Below are 22177 nucleotides of genomic sequence, written 5' to 3'. Positions count from 1 at the left end.
AGATATCACCTAGTACATATAACTAAGCCTGAAAGTCCACCACCAGTGAGAATGAAGGAATCCAGACGACTGAAAGTCTAAAGCAAACGTCTAAAGAACAAGATGAGTCCGTGGGAGTTGGAGTGAAACTAATTGGCAACTTGGAGGATGGCATCGAGACATGTCTGATGTTCAGGAGTGGTTGGAAGTAGAATTGGGGGAAGTGACAGAAGTGAGGATTACGAGTAGTAGTGGTATGATCATTGTTGAGTGTGTCTCTTCATGTGAACAATCGGGAATTGGAGTTAACAATGCTAGGGAAACATCAGGGTCAGTATTTGGCCTTGGTGTTGTTTGTCCTGTTCCAATCGATTGGGATGTTCAGAGATTAAAAGACTGGAAGAGTTTGTGAAGCGAAGCGTCTGACACACTACAATACAGAGAGTACAGGGCACAAGTTGAGGAGAGAGAATTCAGATTCCCAGTGAGGCCCTTTGTACTGATTCCCCTGCAGTGCAGAGGATGTTTTTATTTTTATTTATTTTTTTACCTTTATTTTACCAGGTAGTCACTTGAGATCAAAGATCTCTTTTTCGAGCAAGACCTGGCCAAGGTCTCTCGAATGCCCAAGGAAGATTCAGGAAATTGAGTTAAACAAAATCAGGGTAAGTGATAATATGTCATATGCTGAGGCAGTGTAGAAGGTGGAGGACAGGTAAAACTGTCTGGAAGAGGAGAACAAGAGGAGTATATCTGGAAGGGAAAAAGTCAGTTGTTGGCATTTATAGCTATGGTGATTAACTGCACCGGGGAAGTAGTAAAATAGAAAATAGAAATGGTAGTGACCGCAGCTTAAAAATAGGCCTGAGTAGGCTGTGGTTGTTTTGTTTTGTGAAGAAGATGCACACTTTTCACCCTTTACATGCTGCCCCTCGGTCGTCTCATCAGCAGGCATGGAATTTCCTTCCACTGCTATGCTGATGACACGCAGCTCTACCTGAGGAAAACCCCCACCCCCCCTGATCCCTGTCTCTCTGCTACACTTACCACATGCCTGGAGGAGATAAAAGTGTGGATGAAGCTCAACTTCTTACACTAAATAGTTCAAAGACCGAGGCCATTCTTGTCGGTACTCCACACCAGGTCCAATCAGCCAACATCACCAGCATCACCTTTTCCGGCCAGAACATCACACTCTCTACAGCAGTCACCAACTTGGGTGTCAAAATGGACCGTCTCCTCACCGTCCAGACTAGGGGTGTAACGGTACACAAAAACCACGGTTCGGTACGTACCTCGGTTTTGATGTCACGGTTCGGTACGGGTTTTCGGTACAGTGGGGAAAAGTTTGGCTTTCCATGTTCCACTCAGGGGTGATGTAGTGTGCAGTAACTAATTGTACTTGTAGGGCTGTCAATGAATATTCTATATTGAAATTAATAATCGATCGAAACAAATTAAAAATGTGTATTAGATTGTGAAAAAAACAGCCCCCGGTGGGCGGTTGTTAGTGGTTAACATACCGTTGTATTCGTTCGGTACACAGCCGTAGTGAACGGTTCGGTACGGTACGGTTCGGTTCAGTACGGATACGTGTACCTTTACACCCCTAGTCCAGACACACCTCACACGCATATGCCAAACCTATTTTCACCACCTCAGAAACATCGCCAAACTCCGTCCCTCACTCACTGAGGCTCATCGCGATTCCTGGCAAAAACATCCAGATACTTCAGTATGTTCAAAACAGTGCTGCCAAGATCCTGATGGGGTGTGCGCAAATATGAGCACATCACTCCCATCCTCAAAACACTGCACTGGTTCCCCGTGGAATATATATAGGATTGTATTTAAGGTGTCCCTCCTCACCCACCAGGAGCAGGCAGGTGGAGTGAGGGGCAAGCAGGGTGAGTGAGGGGCAGACAGGTGGAGGGAGGGGCAAGCAGGGTGAGTGAGGAGCAGGCAGGTGGAGGGAGGTGCAGGCAGGTGGAGTGAGGGGCAAGCAGGGTGAGTGAGGGGCAGACAGGTGGAGGGAGGGGCAAGCAGGGTGAGTGAGGAGCAGGCAGGTGGAGGGAGGTGCAGGCAGGTGGAGGGAGGGGCAAGCAGTTGGAGGGAGGGGCAAGCAGGGTGAGTGAGGAGCAGGCAGGTGGAGGGAGGGGCAAGCAGGGTGAGTGAGGGGCAGACAGGTGGAGGGAGGGGCAAGCAGGGTGAGTGAGGTGCAGGCAGGGTGAGTGAGGAGCAGGCAGGGTGAGTGAGGAGCAGGCAGGTGGAGGGAGGGGCAAGCAGGGTGAGTGAGGGGCAGACAGGTGGAGGGAGGGGCAAGCAGGGTGAGTGAGGTGCAGGCAGGGTGAGTGAGGTGCAGGCAGGGTGAGTGAGGTGGAGGGAGGTGCAGGCAGGTGGAGTGAGGGGCAAGCAGGGTGAGTGAGGGGCAGACAGGTGGAGGGAGGGGCAAGCAGGGTGAGTGAGGAGCAGGCAGGGTGAGTGAGGAGCAGGCAGGGTGAGTGAGGTGGAGGGAGGTGCAGGCAGGTGGAGTGAGGGGCAAGCAGGGTGAGTGAGGGGCAGACAGGTGGAGGGAGGGGCAAGCAGGGTGAGTGAGGAGCAGGCAGGTGGAGTGAGGAGCAGGCAGGGTGAGTGAGGAGCAGGCAGGAGGAGAGAGGAGCAGGCAGGGGGAGAGAGGAGCAGGCAGGCGGAGACAGTGGGTGAGTTAAGTAACGCTCACAGTGAGAATGGTCATATCTGAGCGCTGAGTAACTGCAATCTAGCACGGAAAATGCCAATGAGAAAGATGGTACTCAGCATTGTTTTGGTTGAGGAAGCAGCTAGCTACTGCTTACTAACGCTTGTCAGGAACATTCACAGTAATTCGTTACTGTGAGTTAGATAAATTAATTAATTAGGAAAGGCTCCTTCGCTTCTCTTTCTATCTTCCTAGCTTTCTTTTCACATTTGGTGGCCATGTACATTTCTTTCCTTTTTCGAAGGCTACATAACTTGCTACATTTGGAATCTCGCTGGGATGATCGATTTAGACAAAGGAATTGCTTTCTCTTGCATAGTATAGTTTGGATGGAATATCATGAATCTTTATTAGAATTAGAACAAACTCCGCAAATTAAATGTATTATTTCATTGTGGTTTTGTCTGTGGCCTACATATAATGCTACAGATGCGAGCTCTCAGGTCTCTGAGCTCTGATCTGCTCTACTACTGCAGTAATCAGCTGTGCTGTTAACGAGGCGTGGACGATACTGTGCCCTTGCAGTAGAGGTTTGATTTCTAAGAGCTGGATGTGTATATTTGTTTTAAAACAGGAAAAGCAAAAACAAAAAAAACACAAGCTGAGGCTGAAACGCTTTGTATCTCTTTCAGACATTAACATTCTCCTCCACCCTTCATCTTCCATACATTACCATTCTCGTAGAATGGTAATGTTAATCTTCCAGACATTACCATTCTCATAGAATGGTAATGTTAATCTTCCAGACATTACCATGCTCCTCCACTCTTCATCTTCCCACCCTCCTTATTATTCCCTCTCTTTCTCCCTCTCCTCTCCCTGTCTGCGTAGAGCCAGTCGATCCTTCTCTGCCTATTGCTATTAAGTGTATCTGAGGACCCCTGGAAGGCCTGTTAAATGGAAGTGAAAAGCCATTATGGTGATCTCTCTGAGGGCAGACGTGGAGTTTTAATGAGCTGTTGGATGGGAGAAGACCAGCCAACCCAGCCCGGGGGGGGGGGGGGGGGGGGTTGCACGCCGGACTGCTGGCTTTTCACAATCTTTAGCATTGTGACATTTTCTGCATCTCTACCATAATTACAGTCTATGACCCCAGTGTGATGAGCTTGAGTCAATGTGGAAAAACACCCCCCTTGGTACCAACTCACTCCTAAAGAGAAGGAGAATAGGGAGGTGTAGTGGTTACGTCATTGCTGTTTCCCGCACGGTCTAAATCGTCTCGTTTAAAACAAATAAAGCATGAACATTGGCATGGTGTACTGTACCTTTCTGTCTGTATTCATCCACAATCTATAGCTCAACATGAAAACATTCGCAATTAATCGCAAAGGTAGCAAAATAACAACGTTTATGTTTTTGTTCACTGAGGAACTACACTTCTCTCTGGCGCTGCTGACGGCGACAGCACTGAACGACCACTGGTAAGTGTAGTTATTTTTTAACAACCAATTAAAAACCTTATAACTACCTTTATTTCAACCGAAAATGCTTAAACAATAATGTTAGTGATAGAAGGGGAATTTTTTTTTGCAAAAATGAAAAGCTTGCCAATGTTCCTGAGGCAGAATGGACCTGTCTCAAAACCCTGCCCTCTTTTCTTGATCCTCCAATCACAGCTGTCGCTTACCTCTGACTTCCTCGTACAAACAAAGTTTGTACGAGGAAGTCCGAGGTAAGCGACAGCTGTGATTGGAGGATCAAGAAAAGGGGCAGGGTTTGAGATAGGTCTATTGTTACAATAGCCGATAATCGGGGCGGTCAGGTGGCGTAGCGGAGATTGCGTTCGTCACCAACCCCGGAGACGCTGGATTCGCCTGTTCGAATCCAGCTCACAGCTCCGGGGTTGTCACGAGCTTGGCTGGCCGTTCACACTAATACAATTGGCAGTATTAGAGGGTGGGAGAAGCTGGCGGGGTGGGTCCGGGTCGTTGTAAAACAGCGACTCCTACAGTTCGGTCGAGGCGCCTGCTAAGCACGGATAGGATCTAAGGGCGGTAGTGTGATCCTTCCACACGTTACACGCTCTCAGTGAGAGTCCGCGCTGCCAGGTGAAAAGAAGCGGTTGATTGGCTAGACGTGTGTCGGAGGAAGCACGTGATAGCCTCCACTCTCCCAGACCGACTGTGGGGGGTAAGTGCGCAGCGACCAGGAAGGGGATTGGGAATTGGCATAACGACTAACATTGGGATGGGAGAAAATCGGAGGAGAAAGGAGGGGGAAAAAGATTAAAAAAAATTAAAACAATAGCCGATAATCCATTTTCCTAATGATAAATCCCTATACGGGTGGACCGCACAGGAAACAAAAGTGACGTCAGACTACACCTCCCTATGTTGGATCCCTACCCTATGTCCTGCTAACAAATGATGTTGTTGATCAGAGTCATTTTACAGCACAACCCATGCTGTTCCTCATACTAGTTAAGTTAAGTTGCTAAATTGAGTAGAACCTTTATTAATCCCCTTGGGGAAAATCTTCCTCTGCATTTGACCCATCCTAACAATTTAGGAGCAGTGGTCAGCCACACATAGTGCGGTGCCTGGGGATCAACTCCAGTTGTAATGCCAGTACCTTGGTCAAGGGCAATGGCAGGAAACCTAGCATGCATGTCTTTTGGTGTAAGAGGAAACCGGAGTAAACACGGGGAGAACATGCAAACTCCACACAGAAATGCTGGTCAAACTCCTGCTGGGGAGAGGCAACCATAGGGCTACCGTGCTGCCCAAACTATGACCCGCAGCTATGACTAGCCACAGAACTAATTTATAGTCAATGGGATCAATATAAACACTGAAACCTACACAGCAGTGCACCCAAAGTAGGTTTCAGCTGCTGGTATTCAGCAAGAACAACACCATGGATTGTGCTGGGAAAGGACTCAATCATCAACATCAATGGCAAGTAGGAAACTCCTCCAGACCCTGAAGAACCGTCCCCCTTTTCAGAGAAGGTACGGAGCCAGGTTAGTCAACACCCCATGGCCTGACGAGTCACGACATCCCAGCAAGGGTGCTGAAGACCTGCACCCTGGAACTCTCACCAATTCTTCATTCACTCTTCTGCAAACCCTACCAGAGTGCCACCTACCCTCTGGAAAACTGCTACCATAATCCCTGTACCCAAAACACCTCAGCCCACAGAACTCAACCACTACCGCCCCCGTTGCCATCAGATCCATAATAATGAAGTGCCTGGAGAAGGAAGCTGCTGCTATACATCATTCTGCCAGCTGTCACCCCACAACTGGATCCCCTCCAATTTGCCTATACGGCTATGAGGGGCACAGAGGATGCTGTGGCCTGCCTGCTGCACCTCCTCCTCCTCCAGCACCTGGTTCCCCAGGCACCTTCGTGGAGGTCAGCTCTGCTTTTAATATCATCCAAAGGCACCTGATGATCCAAAAGCTCCACAATCTCAATATTCCCCCCATCTGATCCATCTCGCACAATTTCCTTAGTCACAGACTGCAAGCTGTGTGGGTGGACACAACCACTAACAGTGGAGCGCCGCAGGGCTGTGTACCAGTCCCGTCACCAATCACTACTTAACTCAAATACACAGCCATTCTTGCCTTACTCACAGACAACCACTCTGCTCTGAACTATCACAACATGGTTGCACACTTCACCCAATGGTGTCACCAAAACAAAGGACATAATAATTGGTCCCCTCTCACCTTAGCATCCCATTTCTCATCAATAACCAAACAGTTGAAATGGTTGACCGTTTCCAATACCTTGGAGTGACACCAGCTTCGACCAGCACACAAATGAAAGGATTAAAAAGGAGCCACCAATGACTATTAAGTCATCCGCAAAAGGACTCTATGTTGCCCCCCATCTCCTCCTATTGTTGTACCAGAGCATAATTCAGCCCATCCTACTGTACTGTTCCACCTGCTTCTTTAACATCTTATCCGTTACTAACCAGGCCAAACTCACATGCATAACCAACACCGCTAGCAGGATAATTGGTCTCTCCACGCCCGATGTTTCAGAGATAAACAATGAGGCCACTGCATGCATTGTGATCTCAATAGAACAGGACATCGCACCAGTGGTAATGATCGGGTGAACCAGGTTGATCTAATGAGCTGCCATTCAAGCTATGTGTATGGAGAGGAGAGGAGAGGAGAGGAGAGGAGAGGAGAGGAGAGGAGAGGAGAGGAGAGGAGAGGAGAGGAGAGGAGAGGAGAGGAGAGGAGAGGAGAGGAGAGGAGAGGAGAGGAGAGGAGGGGAGGGGAGAGGAGAGCTCCAGCTCCAAGATGTGTATTGCACATCAGCTACATATAACTATGTATTTAGTCTATATAGAACACATTGAAAATTAGGAGACCTCTCTAGGTAGATTGATTACGGTATGTTGACAGAATCCATTTGCTTTATAGGAAGCAATCATGGTGATAAATACAGTTTAAAATAATTTGTAAACATTTTACAAAAGAACCCAACGATCAACCCCCTTGACTAAATTGCCCACTCTATATTCTTCAGTTGAGTAACTTGTGTAACGGTTCCTCATCCTGCTAACGCAGGATTCAATCTGACCGCTCTCCTTTCATCTTGCTGGAGTGAAAACAGAAGCCACCTCTCTCTCTGTTGACAGGTAAGTTTGTGTCTTGTTGTACATGAAAGGACTGAGGCCCTTTCAACATAGAGAACAGACCAATCCCCCCTCCCACCTCTACCACAACCATGGTACCCACAAGGCACCTGGGTTTAGATGGGTGGGGCTCTCTCTCTCTGACAGTGCTGTAAAATAAAAGCCAGGCCCGAATCCACAAAGGGTTTGCGCTGCTTTTTTTGACGCATATCGCTCTCAAAGGACGCGCAGCGGCTGAAATGAAGGTGGCCCATGCGTTGCTTCAGCATTGCGTCCGGTGCAATTGGCATCTCCCCTTTCTATGTAAATGAGCCTCTTCACAGGTGATGATCATCATGGCAGCAGTACCAGCGTGACCGCGAAATAATATTTAGAAGGAGAATATCACTCTGGATGAAATCAAGGATGATATTGAGCAGGCAATGTTGTGGCGTTATGCTCCAGAATAAACTCTATTTATTTATTCCGAGTTGGTTTCCCACTCCAGTTTGAAAGTTAATGGTGTCTGTTTGTTATTTTCTTCTTTTCTATATAAGCGACACTTAAATGGGATATAAACTAAATTAAATATATAGCACAATAGAATATAGTACAATAGAATTATAAGTGACAAAGCTTATCAGTTTGAGTAAAATGTACGCTGCGAAATTTACTGTGTGGGCGCAATACCACCCGGCGAAAATGAGCAAGTTTTCCGAAATAGGAAACATATCCTAATCCATCAATATTCAGATGGTGTGTAACGCCAGTAATTTAATTACTAATGTGGTTGCCAAGTTCCCTGGGTCAGTGCACGACAGCTACATCTTTCGGAACAGCAGTCTATTGTAACGTTCGGGGTTCTGTCTTAGGAACCCAACTGTCATTCTGGAGTTCTTTCCCCTGGTGGTTGGTATCTGCACTCTTGGTGCTGTTGGTCACGCCCCATTCCTGATGTGTCACTCCCTGTTCTGTCACCACTGGTCGCTGTCACTTTGCTGTCAATTACCCTGTCACTAATTAACGCATTGGAATGTTGGTGTTTGACTATATATTCACTTGTTGTCCTCTCTATCCCTGTCGAGGCTTCAGACCGTGTTTCGTGTGGAAGGAGCTGGAGATACTGCTGACCTTCTCGCTCTTGATTATTCTTATGTATCTACTAGGGCTGTCCCCGACTAAGGATTTGGATGGTCGACTAGGATTGGCCAAAATTTGCCGTTAGTCGACTATTGGTCGACTAAAAAATAATAATAATAAATAAATAAAAAAAGTATAATATTTAAAAAAAATATATATATTATTATTATACTTTTTTTTGTATCATTCCATTTGGGCTGTGGGGGGTACTTAATGTCTGAAGGAGTCAACTGAAGGCTTCTTGTCCTCTGCAAAAGCATGCAATTGGTCCACTGATGGATACATCTTGATATTTGTCTAGTCTAGTGTGTTCATTAGATGGGTGAAATCCTCTTTCAGTGCCTCTGTGCCTGTTTTTGTAGGCAGTTAGCCTCTGGTATGCGTGCCATTAGCGTTAGCCACGCGTCTAGGCCTCTTGTCTTTTGGAAAGAATGACAATTTTTTTTTTTTTTTTTTTTAATAATATTATTTTTTTTTTTTTTTATTATATTCGACTAAGAGGTTGGCCAGTCGACTACAGCTCCTTTCAACCGATTAGTCGACTAATCGACTGATAGGGGTCAGCCCTAGTATCTACCTTGCTCTCAAGTTGACGTCCGGCGTCTTTCTCTGGATTCCTTGTGCTCTGTGTTCTTATATTAAAAAGGCACCACTAAGAAAGAGCAATCATTCTCCGACTCGTATTATTTCCTCCTCTACTGGACTCACAATTGCTTACCTGCACTGCAACCGTAACAGTCTATACTATACCGAACGATGCAAGCTGTTCTGAAGGTCCAAATTAATAATTAGAATTAGTTCAACAAAAAGGTAGATTATAGGCTATCACCTAAAGTCCACGTTTATTATTTTCTATACCATATATATATATATATTGTTTTATTTGTATAAGATATATATTTACTGTTGACCTGATAGTGTTTTATTGTTCGCCCGTATATGCTCCTTGTATCGAGCGCTGTATACAGCACGCACCCTGCACGTATTGGAACGGAGAAAAAGATACCGTTAGTTGGGGAAGAAAAGGTGTATCAGATTCAGGATTCAGGAGAGAGTTGTTTTTTTGCTACAACGCTGTAACGCTCATCTTTTCTCCTCCGGACAATTCACCTTAATAATTCAACTTGGTACCCCTGTCCCCTCCAGTTAATAAGAGTGTCCGCCATTTTGTTAATAAATCATTTAGTATTTGTCAAGCTCATTATTTAAATACAGTCAGGGTTGTGTACCCTGCATGGCGCTGCAGTCTGTTTGTTATTTCTTCCCCTATAAGCGACCTTAGGTTTTATGAAAGGCGCTATATAAAACGAAGTTATTATTATTATTAAATACAAAATCTATTAATAATTAATTAATAATAACTCCTCTCCTTCACTAGAATATAATCTAATTATGAAATCAAATATAGGCCAGGGCTTTACAACTTAATAGAGATTGAATACAATTAAATGGGATATAAACGGAATATAGCACAATATGATTATAATATTATTTCATTGTATATGGTATACATTTAATTTAGTTTCTATCCCATTTAATATATATTCTTTATTAAGTTGTAAAGCCCTGGCCTATATCTGATTCCATAATTAGATTATAGTGAAGGAGAGGAGTTATTATTAATTAATTATTAATTTAATGATAATAATAATAATAATAATAATAATAATAATAATAATAATAATAATAATAATAATAATAATAATAATAATAATAATAATAATAATAATAATAATAATAATAATAATAATAATAATAATAATAATAATAATAATAATAATAATAATTATTATTATTATTATAATTATAATAATAATAATAATAACTTCAGAATAATAATAATCATGGCATTGCATTACTGCTGATCAGCACCTATATCAGAAATAAATGTTTACTGTATTGATCATCATCTCAGAACCAAGCATTTGAAATGTCAGCTATAGCCTTATTTCTAAATCACGCGTTGCGAAGGCTATTGGCACTCAGCTTTATATTTCTCGAACAAGTTAGATACTGTTCATAACTCATAAGATCTATTTTCTTTAGTATTCCGTTCATTTTGTATTGTATTTTGTTTACTTCATAATGTATAGAGGAGTGCAAAATAATAGAATCTTTATTGTCATTGTTGGTCCAACGAAATTGAGTTTAGAGCATCACGTCCCAAGTGCAATACTGCTAGTGCAAATGAATAGTATGACAGTCCAGTTGAGTTAATGGCATGTGTCGTTTGCCGTTCTTGGTTTTAACTGCAAGTTTCTTTTTACTGCTTTCCATCTTGATTTCTTGATTTCTAATTTTCTTTTTTTGGACAGTGCGCTAAACTTGGCAGCGCGCTACATTTCGACATACACATTTCTGCCAAGAGCGCTGTCAGGAGTGCAGAGTGCAGACTGCTCGCAGCCACACATATTGGGCGTGTCTGCGCTGGTGTCTCATCGAGCAATGTGCTTTCGTGGATAGCTCGCAGAGGCAGAGCAGGCTCCGCTAATGCAATTTGCTTCGCGCAATCCATTCTCTGTGGATTCCGCCCTTAGTCGCTTCTATTCAAAGTGTGGAACTTTATCATTCCGCTGCTTCTAGCCACAGACAATGGTTCTGCCTCTTCCTCCATTCTGGGTCCAGTGGAGCGTGAAGTAGTGTGGCCAGCTCCAGCGGCCATTGGTTTGTCCACCCCACTGCTTCTGCTAAAGCTAAGGGGCAGAGAGGCACACAGAGGGCCTTTCTCCTGCGCTTAGAAAGATAATACCAAGCCGTGAGGGAGAGCATAGTAGGTAAATGAAATAGGGACATTTAATCAAAGAAAAAATCTGGTGTGCTTTTTTTTCTTTCAAGGAGATCTGGTTTTAAACAAACAATCCTTCTGCCAGCCCACAGTGTTTGAAGGGCACCATTGCTGAATACCCTCAATGAATTTTATCATTTCACTTTTTTTTTTTTTTTATACGTTAAACAGTTAAACATGAGGAAGGGGTGGGGGTCAGCTCCTTTTCAATTTCATCAATTCAGAATGAAAACTGGTATCATGAATGACAAGAGAATCCTCATTCATTCTTGTTAATAGGTTCAGGTTGAATCAGATAACGTTCTCATGCCAAACAAATCGTACAAAAGTATATGAAGTTCGAAGAGCATCTACTTCAAACAAATGGACAGAGCTGAAAGGTGAACCGAGGTCTTTACACCTTCTTTACCTTTCAGAGGTTTGGGGAGGAAGTGGGCGGCGGGCTTGTTCTTGACGTGGTTCCCTTTCATGATTTCCCCTTCCTTGTTCAGACCCAGGTACCAGCCCCTGCCTGACTGCTGCTGCCGGTAGATCATGGAGGAGTACGTCACATAGTAGTTCTCGAACACAGACTCCTTAAACTTACACTCCGGCGTGAAGTGTTCCTGTGGGAAGGAGAGAGGTGGGGTCGGAGATGGGGGTGGGGGGTGGAGGGGGGGCAGAAGTTTAGAAGAAAAAAAAAGATTAGAAATGATAAACTAGACATTTGCTAGTGTTTGCTGTGACCAACATTGGGTACATCCCCGAATGGCCGGCAATATCAATCCATGACCATGTCCCTAATCTGAACAGTTGAGGAGTAGTTCTTTTTAGGGATGAGCATCGAATTTTGAATATTCAAATTAGGGCTGCAACTAAGGATTCTTTTGTAGATTATTTGATTGATTAGTCGATTAATCTAAACAATTCATTTATAAATAGATAAACATGTAAATGAAACAACAACAAATTGATTCTATATTTGCAATTGAATATTTAAAAATATTTTACTAGTATCCTTGGGTCACATGGGTAGCTGCCTCTTTGACACCTCCTGCTGAATACCCATCTATTAACTCATTATAGCTACTTTATTATCTTGATCCGTTACTATGACATTGTTTATTATTACATACAATGTATCCATATATATGTGTATATATAGGCCTATATACATATTTAAATCAATATCTTCCTTTTGAATAAAATAGGCTCAGGAATCAGGATTGTTAAAGCTAATTAGCCTAATCCATGTAAAAAAAATCCATGTAATTTTGTCTCAACAAATATATTTTCCATTATTTTTACCAGCACGTATTTAGTGTATTGAGGGGGGACCCTATTAACTGTTGAGCGGCATGCTGGGTACAGCTCGCTAGTTAGCCAGGTAGCATAACAGTCTGTAAACAGCTGGGAGAACAGAAAAGATAAATGAAGAAAGAGAGACCGGGGAGGTGTTACATTGTAGCCAAGTTTTCTACGTTTGCTCTATGTTGTTTCACTAAGCTCACACATTTCAAGTGTCAGTGATGTAACGTTCAGAATGAATGCTTTTGTTCCAGGAAAACGCTTGCCTGGTCCGCTAGTGTTAGCTGTTAGCAATGACAGCAGCCAGCTTGCTCACTTTATCTCACATTCGCAAAACCGCAAAAAGTAAAAGCAAAACCGCTAACGTGGGAGCTCAGACATTTCAAACATCAACGATGTAACTTTCGTAATGAATGCTTTGGTTCCTGGAGGTAATGTTCTCACAATGACTTGCAAATGTCTAGCTGTTGGCAATGACAGCAGCCAGCTAGCTTGTTTGATTATGGCACATTTTCTATTAAGTAAAAACAAAATCACATGTTAACCATATTACAGAGTAGACAGACATACAGACAAGGGAGAAACAATTTAATTAACCTATTCCTTCCCTCCCAACCATTATTAATTTTGTCCCATAAGTCCAAGGTTATTTTGTATTGCACAGCCCTTTTATATTGCACTGTGTAAGTTGTGACCACATTTCTATCCTTCCTTATTGTTAAGTAGGCTTATTGAATGTGGCACAAAACGTTTTTGCACTTGGGGGATCTGAAGCGCCTACAGTATGTGGGGATATAAGCGCGTATTCTGTGTGTAATACATGTGAGGGATATTGTATGATCTTATGGGCCATTCTCAACACATTTGTAGGGAAACTTTCCAGAAATCTTGATGGATTTGCGATTATCTTTGAGGCGGTTCTAAGCCTAAGTACGGTTCTTGCCTGGACCGTGATGTTATACCAGACAAGGATGCAGTACTGGATAACACTCTGGATGGTAGAACAGTAAAACAGGTTGCTGTTTTACTGGACTGTATGCTGGACTTCAGAGATCCTTAGGGCAAATGTATTATCCATGACACATCTCTGGATATCAGTTTCATGACCGTAATATTGAAGGTTTGACCTTATGGTGGCACTAGAGAAAAGGTCATGGGGTCACCAAAAACAATAGCGTCTTTACTCTAGGGGGGTCAAGAATGTGCACCTCAAATTTGAAAAGTTTGAACGAAAGCTATTCGAGTTATTGCGTTCACACATAGGATCTGCTGTAGAGGAGGTCAGGGTGAAGCCATAATATCACTGACACTTTCATTCTGGATATATTTACCTGAAAATAACTCTGTTATAACAACTTGCCAAATCAAGAACGAATAGGCACAAGAAATCCCTCATTCCATACTCTATAATGCATCATTTAGTCCATTTATCTATTTGTTCAGAAAAACGATATCTCATACTGGCTTCAGCGTCTTGCTTTGCCTATTGGACTGCTCCTGGTGCCACCCGTATTCGGCTCAAACAAGGGACTAAACACGTTTCGCAATTATGCCACATCAATGTGGAACGCCCTGCCTAAAGCTGTAAAGGAATGTGAATCACTACCCACTTTCAAAAACACTCTCAAAAAACACCTACGTTAGGCTAGGCTAGGTGAGACCTAACCTAGTTGTACAGTAAATGACTAAGTAAGGCTTTGTCAATATTCCAATGTACAGTGTAAAATGTGTGTGTGTCCCCTACCCAACCCCCCCCCCCCCCCCCCCCCACACCTCCAATGTACAGCCCTCACCCAACCCACCCAACCCCACCCCACCCAACCAACCTCCTCCAATGTACAGTTTCTACGCCAAATGTATATACACTCCTTTTCTGGACACTTTTGTATCACAAACAGTACTGTATTTGCAAATCTGATATGTCATAAATGTATAGATGTAGCAGTACTGTCTATCTGTATGTCATGTATGTCATATATGTTATGATGAATTGAAAATGGGGGACCCTGATGTAAACAAGACGAAAGTCTTTCTCTGGTCTGCATCCCCTTAACAATTGTATGTATTGAGCTGTACTGTACTGTACCCATTCTGCAATCTGTTAATAAACTTTTCAATCAATCAATCAAAGCCTATAAGCGCTCCCTGAAAGAATTTCACTCAATGCACCTATAACCAGTGTTGCGATGCTCATATCAACACAGGCTGCACGCACGCTAATGACGCCACATGCATGCGCGCTCCCAGGCGTGTGCGCGCTCCCGCGCATGCGCATAAATGTTCCCTCGCATAAGGGAGACTAAAAACAATGCCTAATTGCCTCTACGAATGGAATGTAACACCTGACGACCGGCGCTATTGATATGCAAAGTAGCCAGGTGTGTACTGCAAGTTGGCGCATCAGTCGAGTGCAGCGCATTCCTGTGTGCACACGCGTGCACATGCTTCTGCTCACAAAACTTAGGTTGCCCGGAGTGCAATCTCGTCGCATGAGCAACGCATCGCTGCCTATAACTGACCAGGACCACACAACTCTGCTTTGCATTTAAGCAGGTGAGGTAGCCGCTAATCCCCCTCCTGCTTAGTAGCATCTAGGCACTGTATAAGAAGATGCTTCTTGACTCATCATTAAACCAAAGATGGACTCCGCTCCACCAACTGACCAGCCTTTATCAGGGCCACCCACTGGCAGAGCCGCCAGCACTGGAGATTAACATGGCCGCAGGTCTTATTTTGTCATCCTCTCAAGCTCCGTGACTTAGCATGGTGAGACAAGCCATGGCGCCAGCCGGCTCCTGCAGTTCAACGACCCTTTTCAGGGCGTTCCCATGAGAGTGCTGTAAGAACCAGCACTCAGGGTATAGGGAGGTGTAGTCTGACGTCACTTTAGTTTCCTGCGCTGTCCACCCGTATAGGGATTTATCATTGGGAAAATGTATTATCGGCTATTGTAATAATTCTGCCTCATGAACATTGGCAAGCTTTCCATTTTTGCACAAAATGAGTTCCCTTCTATCACTAATATTATCGTTTAAGCATTTTTGGTTGAAATAAAATTATACGTAATTATTTTACGATTAATTGCAAATTGTTTCATGTTGAGCTATAGATTGTGGATGAATACACACAGAAAGGTACACCATGCCAATGTTCATGCTTTATTTATTATTTATTAATTATTTTATTTTATTTATTTTTCACGATTTAGAAATGTGTCCATTGGAAATACATCTCAAGCGAGGTGGACCGGCTGGAAACAATTTGACGTAACCACTCCACCTCCCTATTGCCATGAGAGAGGGTGCCCCTCTGAAGGGTTGAAGCTCGAGAGTAGAGGTATCATACCTGATATCATCAGAACCTCACAGACCTCTGTCCAAAATACGCCTGCCACAGTGGCTGTGTGAAGGCATCGCCTTCAGCTACACAGGCAGGACAGACGCCGCCTATCAGGGTCAGGGCACACTCCACGTGTTGATAGATGCCTCCTCTGCTCTCCTCAGAAGGGATTTAGTGGAATCTGTGCAGCAGCCTCATGGTCTTCCCCTTTATCAGGTGTTCTAGGTTTTTACTCTCCCATTCTGTCCTCATCTTAGGAGCGGCTCTAGCCAGCTGTGAGGTTATGCATGCATGTTTTTAGCGTATCTGACTCGCTTGAATTTACATGGCTGTTGCGCTTTTACACACAGAAGTCTCGACACTGATCCCTACATTTCAACAGGGACGTGATTTATTCCTCTACTCTGGTCTTTTTAAGGGCATTTATCAGGGCTTTGCGCGAGCTTCACCCATTTTGTCCAATAGGTATATTATTACTAGCAAAGCGTCTTGCTTCAATTCCTGTTGTTCCTAGTTTCTTTTTATGCGAAAGAAGCATTGGGAGGATGATTAGCGGCAACCACACCTGCTTACATGCAAAGCAGAAGGGTGTGGTCCTGGTCATTGATTGATATTTATGATGAATTGAAAATGGGGGACCCTGATGTAAACAAGACGAAAGTCTTTCTCTGGTCTGCATCCCCTTAACAATTGTATGTATTGAGCTGTACTGTACTGTACCCATTCTGCAATCTGTTAATAAACTTTTCAATCAATCAATCAATCAATCAATATCACTAGGGTTATAATTCATAATTCATCCTTTATTCATCAGTATTCATTTTTTTTTTTTTTGTATACTTAAATCTTTTTTTTCAGTTTCTTGATTTACAAACAAACATCCACGTACAACATTACAATTGGCGGTAAAAATTATTAAAGACAGTACAATACAATTCGACAGATAAGAACTAAAATATATAGCTGATAGTAGAAAATAATATCAAAATCAAATGAAGAGTTGACCTAAAATAAATTAACTAAAGGGAAAAGGGAAACAAAACAAAAAGATATAAAAGAATAAAGTGACATGGGTTCTTTGGTACCTTCATAGTTTATTTTCATTTCTATTTCTATTTCTCTTCTTGTCTCCTTTTCACTCTCCTGCGATGTCGTTTCTTTTCTTCCTATACTCTTCCCACTTCTCCCATTTTGACTCAAACTTCTCGTCTTGTAGCCTCAGCCTATGTGTGATTATCTCCATTTCCTGTATCCCCCCTACTATCTCTGTCCATTGTTCTTTCGTCTGTGCTTCTACTCTATACCACATTTTCGTCAATGCTTTCTTGGCTGCTACTAGTAATATCTTAATCAAGTATTTGTCTTCCCCCTGAATTCCTTCCTGTGTTAAGTTCCCTAAATACAATACTTGGCCTGTCTGGGGTATTTCATATCCTACTATTTCATTTATTATCTCTCCTATCTCTTCCCAATAGTTCTTTATTATCTGACATCCCCAGAATATGTGTGTGGTTTGCTATTTCCTGTCCACATTTTCTCCAGCATGGTTTCTGTGTTGGTGTATAGTTGCCCTGTATTTCTGGTGTTATAAATAATCTAATTATGTTTTTCCACCCAAACTCCCTCCATATCCTTGACCCTGTGGTTGTGTGTTGTATCTTACATATGTTATACCATTCTTCTTCTGTTATCTCCGTTTCTAATTCCTTCTCCCACTTTTCCTTTATATATATGGTTGTGATGTCCTTGCTGTCCATTATTGCCTGATATAGTGCTGATATCCCCCCCCTTCCTTCCTTCGTATGCTTTTACCATTATCCTAATTATCCCATTCTGATCTTTGTCTTGGTCTAGTTTTATTTCCTTGTTGTAGTAGTCTCTAATCTGTAAATATCTAAAGTGGTCTCTATTCTCTAGTCCGAATCTTTCTTTCAATTTTTGTAGAGTCTGGATCTCCCCTCCTTCTATCATTGTACATATTGCTGTTATGCCCCCCCTCTCCCATCTTTTGAACCCATGATCTTCTATCCCTGGTTTAAATTTGTTGTCGTGCATTATCCATCTCAGTATCCTGGATTCTTTTTCTAGCTTGTATTTCTTTACTATCTTGTTCCATATATTTATAGTGAATTTGGTAATTGGGTCTATTAGTTGTTCCTTTCTTCTGTATAGCTCCCTGTCTCCTATTAGTGCCTGCACTTTGAGTCCCTCTTTTTTGTTTCTATGTCTTTCCATTTGGCTTCATAATTCTCGTTGCACTAACATGCTACTATTATCAGCTGTGCTGCATAGTAGTAATCTTCTAAACTGGGTATTGCCATCCCTCCTTTCTCCTTTGGTAATTGTAGAGTCACATATCTGATCCTTGGCCTTTTCCCCCCCTATATGAATCTTGATATCTGTTTATTCCATTCCCTGAACTGGCTTTGTGGTATTAATATAGGTAGAGCCTGAAATAGGTATAGTAACCTTGGTAATATATTCATCTTTATCATTTCGATCCTTGAGCTAAAGTCTAAAGGCATTACTGTCCATCTTTCTAGGTCTCTTTTATTTTCTGATTAATCTGTGTGTAGTTTGCATCATATAGTCCCTCCACCCCTCTTGTAATATTCACTCCTAGGTATCTGATCCTGTCCATATCCCATTTAATCTTGTATTTTTCTTTGATCTCTGTCGTTGGGGTGTAGTTCAATGTTAAGGTCTGTGTCTTCGTTACGTTAAGTCTATACCCTGAGTAATATCCATATTCTGTCAGTAAATCCATCAGTGTCTGGAAGCTTGTGTCTGGCTGTCTCATATATACTATCACTTCATCTGCAAACAGTCCTAATTTATGTTCTGTTCCCCTTATCTCCACCCCTTTGATGTCCTTGGTCTGTCTAATTAGTTGAGCCAGTGGTTCGATGAATATATCGAAGATCGTCGGCGAAAGACAACAACCCTGTCTTGTAGCCCTCTCTAGTTTGATCCGGTCTGTCAGGTTGTCATTTACTTTAATCCTTGCTGTTGGTTCTTGATATAATTCCCTAAATGTTTTCATCACGTTTTTGTCTAGTCCAAATTTCTCTAATACTTTATATAGGAATATCCATCTTACACTGTCGAATGCTTTTTCTGCATCCAGGCTAACTAGTACTGCACTTCCTCCTTCTTTTTGTATCTCCTCTACTATCTGCACTGTCTTCCTTATGTTGTCCTGTGTTTTTCTTCATTTAATGAATCCGGTCTGGTCTTCGTCTATATTATCTGGCATAAATGTCTCAAATCTTTTGGATATTATCGATGTATACATCTTGTAATCTACATTAAGTATGGACACTGGTCTGAAACTACTACATAGTTCCTTATCCTTCCCTTCCTTTGGAATCGTAGTAATTATGGCTTCTTTCCATGAGGGTGGCATTGTTCCTTTTTTCATTGTGTGTCTAAATGCTGCGTCTAATATGGGCCTCAGTTCCTGTCTAAATGTTTTGTAAAATTCCGAAGGGAATCCGTCGCTACCTGGTGACTTATTGTTCTTTGCTTTACTGATCGCATTTCCCACTTCCTGTTCTGTTATCTCTGCATTTAATATTTCGTTCTGTTCCTTTCCTATCGATGGTAAATCAAATTTTTCTAAGAATGTCTCTATCTCTTCTTCTCCTGCCACTTTCGGTTGTGTGTATAGTGTCTTATAGTATTCTAGAAATGTCTTCTCTATTTCAGCTGGTTCTCTTAGTAACCTGTTTGTGTTTGTGTCTTTTATTGTGTGTATTGTATTTAGTTTCTGTTGTATTCTGATTCGTCTAGCTCAGGGGTCGGCAACCTGCGGCCTCGAGGCCGCATGCAGCTCTTTAGCCAATCAGCTGCGGCTCCCTGGCACACAAAAAAAGAAAAAAAAAAAAAGAAAAAAAAAATCTTATTTTGGAGATCGATGTCATACTGTGACACTGAAATGAAAAAATATTTCATCAACTAAGATATTTAGTCAACAAAAGGCTTACCTGTATGCCTGCTATGTGGTGCGAAATTTGCGAACAATGAAAAATGTACTTTTTATTTTATAGATTTTCCACAAATAAGGGAAGGACTCTAATAGAGCTGCATAGTTCAGGGTTTTATTTCAAAGTAGGTCTACAGATGCCAGTGTTTTTTCTCCTTTTCTGTGTTTTATTTCAAAGTATAGGTCTACACATGGTATTCTTTTTTCAAAGTGGACTACTTTCTATTTTATAAATGTTCCACAAATAAGGGAAGGACTCAAATATACCTGAATAGTTCAGAGTTTTATTTCAAAGTCGGTCTACAGACACCAGTGTTTTGTCTCCTCTTCTGTGTTTTATAAAAAAATAGGTCTACACAGCCAGTATTTCTTCTCCTCTTCATAAGAGTTTGAGGTTTTCCTTTGGTAAAAACAGGTAAAAACAGCAATTAAAAAGTCAAAAAAAAAAATTTGTTGCTTTATAATACCATTAATGCAACAAACTGTGTGCTATAAGTATAAAGTATAATAAATCGCAAATTACTTTGGGTATGCAATTGTCAGGCGTTTTATGCTAAATGTGGGGTATGCTTGGGGATATATAAAACGTTATACATTGTGTTATCTTCATTGGTAAATAGGTTGTGCGGCTCCCTGAGCATTTTATTTTGTGGGACGGGGGAAAAGTGGCTCTTTTGATAGTAAAGGTTGCTGACCCCTGGTCTAGCTAAGAGTCTGGTCGCTCTCGTTCCTCCTTCATAGTATGTCTGTTTCACATATCTAGCCTTTTTCTCAATTTCTGTCAGTAATTCTTTGTTTATCTTTTCTCTTACGTCTTTTACTTCCCTAAGTGTCTCTTGGTTCTTTGAGTTTTGGTGTTTTTTCTCTAATTCTTTCAGTTTCTTTACTAAGTTCTGGTATGTCTCTATTCTGGCCCTCTTGAGTAGTGCTGCCTTTGCTATAAATGTTCCTCGTATTACCACTGTGGAATAATATATTGATTCCCCAACTCTCATGTAAAGACATTCCCCTCCCCTTTTGTCCCCTACCCTGTGATCCCCCCCCCCCCCCCCCCCACCAATTTGACCTATCAAATGGGACCCCCTCCTCCCCCTTTCCACTATATAGGGCTCCTCCCGACAGCATTCAGGGTCTCTACCTGGGTCATTTCAGCTGATCACTTAGGGCGAGAGCCTCAGCCATGCTCTCTAAATACTATGTGTATATTTCTATCTGTCTGGCTAATAAACCTTGTTATTAACCGGACCTCGGTTGACTGAGAACGTTCTTCAGGATATCCACAATATCCCACGGCACCATTAACACTTAAATGTCTGATTCACAACGGGAATGATTGGAGGTAAGTGCCAGGCCAAGATATGTGCACAGCTATAGCTTTTAATGATTATGTTGTTTGTTGTTTGATATCAGAGTTGAGGACCACTCATTGATATAGGTATTTTAGTGGTTAAATCAGACCATTATTAATAAAAGAAAAGGGTGATATTCCCACATCTCCGAAATCAAAATAACACAGACCTTAGTCCAGTCAATCAAGTCATGAATCATGTATGTAAATATTTCCATTTCAAACTGTTATGCCAACCACCAGATTAAGGATTTGAATTGATTTTCATTAAATAATCCGGTAAACCAACAGATCACATTGGCCAAAATTTTCATTATTTTAATTGTTTTCTATTCATTCATTATCTGATAACCGATGGATTACAGCGATCTCATTCTTTTACCATGTCTATTCACGTTTCAATATTTTGCTTGTTCCAAATAATCCTGATATATTATATATTAATCTCACCCACATTATGAAGAGAAAAACGGACTAATTGTGGAATAATATATTGATTCCCCAACTCTCATGTAAAGACATTCCCCTCCCCTTTTGTCCCCTACCCTGTGTTTCCCCCCCCACCCATTTGACCTATCAAATGGGACCCCCTCCTCCCCCTTTCCACTATATAGGGCTCCTCCCGACAGCATTCAGGGTCTCTACCTGGGTTATTTCAGCTGATCACCTAGGGCGAGAGCCTCAGCCATGCTCTCTAAATACTATGTGTATATTTCTATCTGTCTGGCTAATAAACCTTATTATTAACTGGACCTCAGTTGACTGAGAACGTTCTTCAGGATATCCACAATATCCCACACCACCTTCATTGCATCCCATAGAATGTTTGGATCTACCTCTCTGTTATAATTTTCCTCTCTGTATCTTATTATGTCTTCTTTTACTTCGTCTACTAATAAACCTACGTTCAGTCTCCAGACTGTGTTCCTCCGTCTACTTTTCAGATTCACTGTCAGATATGTTGCGCTGTGATCTGATATGTCTGTTACCCCTATT

General features: G+C 42.2%; 1 protein-coding gene across 4 annotated transcripts in view; it reads right to left on the bottom strand.

The window, feature by feature from the left end:
- Positions 1–22177, bottom strand: part of fgf13a (fibroblast growth factor 13a) — a gene marked incomplete at both ends in the record, with an annotated part of 258707 nt that overhangs the window by 5590 nt on the left and 230940 nt on the right. For all 4 annotated transcript variants that reach the window (XM_084331705.1, XM_084331706.1, XM_084331707.1 and 1 more), the window contains one exon: positions 11632–11827. In XM_084331705.1, the coding sequence (XP_084187831.1) occupies positions 11632–11827 (196 nt within the window). The remainder of the gene's footprint in view (positions 1–11631; positions 11828–22177) is intronic.

The sequence above is a fragment of the Notolepis coatsorum genome (assembly GCF_963971535.1).
Source record: "Notolepis coatsorum genome assembly, chromosome: 16".
Taxonomy (NCBI): domain Eukaryota; kingdom Metazoa; phylum Chordata; class Actinopteri; order Aulopiformes; family Paralepididae; genus Notolepis; species Notolepis coatsorum.
Note: the sequence above shows the minus strand (reverse complement) of the source record. Positions and strands in the feature narration are given on the sequence as shown.